This window comes from Nanorana parkeri, unplaced genomic scaffold (assembly GCF_000935625.1).
Source record: "Nanorana parkeri isolate BGI_ZX_2015 unplaced genomic scaffold, ASM93562v1 scaffold2914, whole genome shotgun sequence".
NCBI lineage: Eukaryota > Metazoa > Chordata > Amphibia > Anura > Dicroglossidae > Nanorana > Nanorana parkeri.
In genome coordinates this window covers 42,667-49,375 of record NW_017309182.1, presented here as the reverse complement: position 1 = coordinate 49,375, position 6,709 = coordinate 42,667, and the positions used below count along the sequence as shown (strand labels likewise).

The 6,709-nt window shown below is 41.3% G+C and overlaps 1 protein-coding gene across 1 annotated transcript in view; it reads left to right on the top strand.

The window, feature by feature from the left end:
• Positions 1 to 6,709, top strand: part of KLHL6 (kelch like family member 6) — a 45,419-nt gene that overhangs the window by 11,449 nt on the left and 27,261 nt on the right. The window contains exon 3 of the mRNA XM_018574383.1: positions 1,972 to 2,421. Within this exon, the coding sequence (XP_018429885.1) occupies positions 1,972 to 2,421 (450 nt within the window). The remainder of the gene's footprint in view (positions 1 to 1,971; positions 2,422 to 6,709) is intronic.

The window sequence follows — 6,709 nt, the reverse complement described above, 5'->3', positions numbered from 1 at the left end:
GGAGAAAACTATAAGCAGAGTGATCAGCGGTTACATGAACGCTCAGCTCCCAATCTATAGAACGGTCGTGTGACAGCTGCTGTGCCCCACACCAACTCTAGGTTTTATAAAGACTGCATTTTACTCTCCCAATACTTCACCTTAAGGAACAGGTAGTGCAGTTGCTTTTGCGCACAGTACTTCCACCCCAGTGCACCATGGTGGCAAGTAGGGACCTTGCCCCAAATCTACCTTTGCTTGATGATGCCTCCAGTGCATCCTGCATAAAAGCAAAAACTTGTAAAGGCCCATCATAGTCTGGTGATGCATGTGGTGAAAACAGTCACTTGAGCAAAAACATGCAGAATGCCAGTAAGAGGGGCTGGGAAATAACTCTTTCTCTTTATTTCTGCTAACAAAGCAAAGAAAACCAGGAACCTCATTCCTCTGTGCGGAATCATCATCTCCATTGTGCGCATGTCATATGAACATGCACTCTCCATCATGCTTGTTCTTGATGTAACATATCAAAGACCTCATATATTGATAACTTTGGAGTTGTAGGTCAAGCTGTATTGAGATTTCCTGACTAAGCACATGAACTACTACCCAGTGGTAAACATTCTCCAGACATTTGTAGACCTTTGGATCAGTTTAGTACAATCTCTCTTTGAAGCCGCTTTTCAGGCAAATAGTCTTTTAGCAGCAAATGTTTTTCTTGAGCCAAGGACGTCACTTTCTGTGTCTGTCCTCATTTATGTGCTATCACTGTGTGTTTAGCTAATGTTTGCAAAGCTAAAGACCCCATGTAGTATTTTCTTATCTATATTGGACATGTGATAAGGATAAGGATAGGATAAGGGTAGGATAAGCTGCAAAAAAACGTGACACACAGATATTTCGATTGTAAATACTCTACAGCTTAATGCTGAGTGTACATGGCTAGAATTTTATTTAAAGGAAATAGTTTTTGAAACTTTGTTTAATTTGTTATAATTAATGGGGTTAATTTGACAATCAATTTCAACCAGTGACAAAAAAAAAGGAAAATTTATGTCGAACAAATAAAGTTCTAATAGCGAATATCGTTTTCATTTGGAAAATTGAATTAATTCCAAAATCAAATGTAAAAATCAAAAGTAATTTTGAACAAAATTCGTGAAGTCTCTGATTAATTATTGAATGTTCTGATGAGAATATACTTATGAAAGTTTTTCGAAAATCTACCATTGTATGTAATCATTAATGTTTTTTCATATTCTTCCACCTTTGCTGTATATGAACATTTACAAATATTTTTTCTCTAAACAGTGATATGCAAATATGTTATATTCCGTAAAATTAAATCTAATGAGTTTTTCTAATTCATCTTGCTGCTTGCTGTACTCCATGTTGGTACAGAGGCTCTATGTTACTTTCTACCTTGGCCTATGTGCCTAGTTTCATGTACAATTGAGCTGGAGCTTTGTCGATACTGATCTGTTAAAAACAGCAACATTATTATTATTATTTGGAATTTATATACTGTACCTCCAACAGTTTGCACAGAACTTTACAAATTGAAGAGAGATAGTACAGGTACAATACAATTCAATACAAGAGAGTTAGGAGGGCCCTACTCATGAGAGCTTACAATTTAGTAGGACATGCCTACATTGTGTGCTGTTACAAAGCCACAAGGTTATAAATATCTCACTTCACTTGAGTGGAATTGGAAAACCATGTAAACTATATGCAAATGCATCAAATGTCTATGGGTGTTTCATGTATTGCAGAGCAGTGAAGGCTTCTCCATGAGTGTAATAAATGTCCAGCAGCCATTAATGTCCATATGAAGTTATTAAGAAAAGAGCCAGTTAATGTATTATAAAGTGACTTAATGTCTGGATTTCTAAACTGTTTCAGGAATTTCTGACATTAAACTGTGTTTGTACATGTTCAGATATACCAGCAACTGGCCCGCTCAGTTTCCTGTTTTCCTTCCATTTCCAGTTCATGCGCATGGTCGATGCTTGCTCCAGTTTCCTCACCGAAGCACTTCATCCGGAGAATTGTGTTGGGATTTTAAGACTAGCTGATGCTCATTGCCTGGAATCTTTAAAACTGCAGGTTCAGAACTACATAATCCAGAACTTCTCCCAGGTTGTTAATCATGAGGAATTTTTAGAACTACCATTTGACATTCTTTATCACATTCTAAGGAGTGATGAGCTTTATGTAACTGAAGAATCACAAGTGTTTGAGACTGTCATAAACTGGGTGTGTTATAAGCAATCTGAAAGAATTTCACTTGTGCCCAAAATTTTGGAATGTGTTCGTCTTCCCTTACTGGACCCCTGGTATCTTGTGGGTACAGTAGAAGCCAGTGCATTGATAAGGCAATGCCCTGATGTATTCCCGTTACTGCAAGAAGCTCGAATGTACTATTTAACTGGAAATGAGGTAAGTGATTCTTCCTTAAATCAGTCATAAGATTTTACAGTAAATATTTAGACCTTACATGATTGTCTCATGTGTCATCAAAGCTGTAGAGTTTATTCTGCTCCAGGCTTATGTATGTGAAAAATGAAAGGTACCACCCATTTCTCACCATGTATAGGACATAAAAATCACCATGATGATGAAACCAGTGAAAAGTGCAAACAACAGTCCCTTAAGGGAGATTTACACTTTCAATCAATTGTGGCCAATGGAAGAGTTTCCTCGTTTGACCCCAAGCTTGGACTGAAAATCCCTCATGATATACTGTAAATGTTTCTGATTTAATTGTGTCAGCAATGACTTGTGTCTGGAGTGTGAGTAATTGTATTGGTGAATATTAGGAGATTGGAGTAAGTAGTCTAGGAGTTATTTTGATTTTTGTCAGATATTCTATTAATCCCGGTTGATAGCGCATAGATGAGTATGAATGCTGTGCATTTAAAGGATGGTTCATTCAAGGGACTGATACTTTGATTATGAAAGCTTAGCCTGTGTATAGTAAGCTTACAGTAAAACTTTCATGATAGAAGCATGGGGGTTGCCATTGCTGACCTCATTCTGACAAATACTAGTTGGCTGTTGTTGTGTTAAAATACTAGCTGTAATGCTTTGTTTCAGGTACCTTGAACATGTATACAGATCAGTCAGAGGTTCTTATAAACATACGGGTCTATTCACTGAGCTGCTGTAGGCAGCCGAGTGAATAACTGACCCGAAGTGAAGTGAGCCGAACGCTGTTCGGCTATTCACTTCAGGCTTGTACGGCTGATTTCAGCCGTACACCTACTAAAATCAGCTGTACATAGGCTTGCTGCGGCTGGCTTCGGGTCGGCCAAACATGCTCAGCATGTTCGGCCGACCCGAAGTGCAGAAGAGTTCGACTCAGCCGATCCAACATGTGGATCGGCTGAGCAGAACCTCTGGGAGGCTACTCGCTGCTGTTCGGCCTATTCTCATAGATGCAGAACAGCAGTGAGTGACTAGCCGAATGCCGCTCGGCGGAATTTCGGCCCGGCTATTCTGCTCGGTACCTCTGTGGTACCGAGCAGAATAGAAAAACAGTTAAAAAAGTAGAAAAGATTAAATAGAAAACGATTGGGCGGAGCTAGCAGTGACAGCTAGCTCCACCCAACAGTTTTCTATTGGCGGGGCGGTTCTGCTGCCGTCAGAATAATAATGAAAAAAACCACCATAGGAATGCATAGCTAGATTCCTATTGGCTATTTCACTTTGCAATAGCCAATAGCAAACTAGCTATTGCACCCAACCTCTGCTGCTGTCAATCACCAGAAGGGGACCTGATGGAGAACTGCAGGTCCCCCTCTGCCGATTGACAGCAGCAGTGGGCGGGTGCAATAGCTAGTTTGAAATAGCTATGCATTCCAATGTTTCTTTTTTTAAATTCTGACGGCAGCCAACGGCTCCGATGTCAGAAAAAAAAAAAAAAACAGGGAAAGGTTTACTCTGCTCGACCTGATGGAGCAGAGTAAAACTTTCCGGGAGAAAGTGTTTCTCTCTCGGGCGGCCGGGAGCCGCTATCTAATAGCGGCAGACTCCCGCAGCGTCCAGGAGAGTTGGGCTATCTGGAGATCAACGTCCCTGGTTACCTGGTAACCAGGGATGCTGATCTGTCTGTGCAAGTGGCGGGAGCCAGCCGTGAGATGACGGCTGGCGCCGCCCAGCAGTCAGTAGCAGGCCGTTCGGCCAGCTTCGGCTTTCACCTCGGCTCAGTCGAGCTGAAGCATATGCCTTCGGCTCGACTGAGCAGCTCGGTCGACTTCGGGAGCTGTACAAGCTATAATGAATAGCCCGTACAGCAGCCCTTCGGTTCTACTGAACCGAAGGGTTCCTGGGGCCGAAGCATCAGTTGAAGCTACGTCTAGATCCTTCAACAGCTTAGTGAATAGACCCCATAATGTTCTGAGTGATGCAGTTGATTAATTTCACAATTTCAGTAGACATGTGCGATTCGTTTAATTCCAAATAGAAATTCAGGCCAATATCGGCAAATATGGACGTTCAGATGCATCCGAATTTTTGAATGAAAGAAGTAACGGATCTGAACGTATCCAAATTTTTTCGATAATGAAAATTCGGATGCATCCGAAATGTTTTCCCGAATGTCATTTGGAATCATCTTTTGTTGTTAAACGTAAAAATAATAAAAAGGTGTGTGGAGTCCCCTCCTAAATTCATACTAGATCCTTTAGGTTTGAAAGACATTTTAGTGGGCTCCCAATGCCGAAAAAAAAAAAAAGTGCCCCCCCCACCCAAATCCCTTACCAGACCCTTGATCCGAGCAGCAGTCTGGAAGAGCAGAAAAGGAGGGGACAAGGGTGCACCCCCCCCCCCCCGCGCCATACCAGGCAACATGCACTTAACATGGGGGGAACCTCCTGGCAAAACACTTTGTTCCGATGCCAATGAGGACAAAAGCCTCTTCCCCACAACCCTGGCCCGGTGGTTGTGGGGGTCTGTGGGAGGGGGGGCTTATAGGAATATGGGTGTCCCCTCATGAGCGAGTAAGGGGTAGTTGTTACCGCTACTCAGTCACCAAATAAATAGTAAAATTGTTTTAAAAAAAAAACACAACACCGTAAAAAAATAATGTATTTGGAAAAAAAACACAACACAGGTTTTTGACACCCTTTTATAAAAAAAACGAAAAAAATGTTCATTGATGTAATCCACAGGTCAATCACATCGTTGACTTGCTGAAAGAAAAAAATCACGACGCCTGCCAACACGTCCAATCCCGACAAACACCGCCACAAAATGACAGCTCTCCTCCTCAATGTCAACAAAGGGGCAGAGCGAGTTGTGATACCATGGGACTTGTCCCACCCATTTGTTACATTTCATTAGGCGACAGGGAGCTGTCACGGAATGTAAACAAATGAGCGGAACATCACGACTTGCTCCGCCCCTTTGTTGACATTCGGGAGCACAGCTGTGCGTCGGGATAGAACATGTTGGCAGGCGTTGGGAATTTTTTCTTTCGGAGAGTCGGTGGCCATTGTCCATCGTGGTTGACGTAGATCTAAATCGCTGGACTACGTGATTGACATGTGAACTACACACAACAACAGAATAAATTGCCTCGCTATGCCCTGTCTAGACACCTCTCCCCCTTATTTGAAAGTACATGTATAGCAAGAAAAAGTTAGGGTTTAATGAGATGTCATAACCATTGCACAAGTCAAATCACAGAAGGTTTATATTGTTTTAAATTATTTTAACATGATTGCATTAAAAAGTTTTTTGTCATAAAAGCATGATTCCCCCATTTAAGCCTATATGCGCCGCCAGAAAAATATAAACCACAATTCATAAATACATATCCAGATAGTTCCGTCATCTCATATAGTGGTATTCTGGCCAACTTGCGTATCAGGCATAGATCCCAACACGTTTCGCTTCCTTAGGGGAATGGAGGTAACCAATCTAATAATAATAACATACAATTACTTTTCAATCCATAATAAATAGGTTTATAACATTCATTATAACCATTTCATAAATCAATATTTGTGGTGACCAACCAATGGACATAAGGACCCCCCAGCCCGATAGATACCCACTACTTACCAGGACACTCCGTGTCCAAGAAGGAGGCTCCAGGGATCTCCCAGGAAAGGGAGAGGGAGAGAGAGGTGTGAACAGCCTCCAATCAAACTCCCATCCCACCCCTGCCGGAACATCGGAACCAAAGGTGGAGAGGACACCCGCAGAGCCAATTCACTTGTCACTTTTTCAGTAAGCCTCTAGTGTCCACCAAAAGCAAGAGACTTTGAGTATGTGAACTACATCGATGGACATTTTTTTTTAATAAAAGACTTGTGTTTTGTTTTTTCAAATAAATGACTTTTAACCACTTCAAGACCAGGTGTTTAGACCCCCTTCCTGGCCAGGCCATTTTTCAGTGTTCAGCGCTGCAGCCCTTTGACTGACGTTTATTCCGTCATGCAGCGCTGTACTGAAATGGATTTTATACCATTTTTTGGGGACAGATAGGGCTTTATTTTGGGGGTATTTAATCACCACTGGGGTTTTTATTTTTTATTATAATTAGGAAAAATTACAGAAAATTTTGAAAAAAAAAAGTTTTTTTTACATTATGTTAGGAAACATTTATTATTAACCAGTTTTTTGGTAAAATATAAAAGATCGGGTCACGTCGGGTAAATAGACACCAAACATGTCAAGCTTTAAAATTGCGCGCACCCGCGAAATTGCAGAAAACTACCAT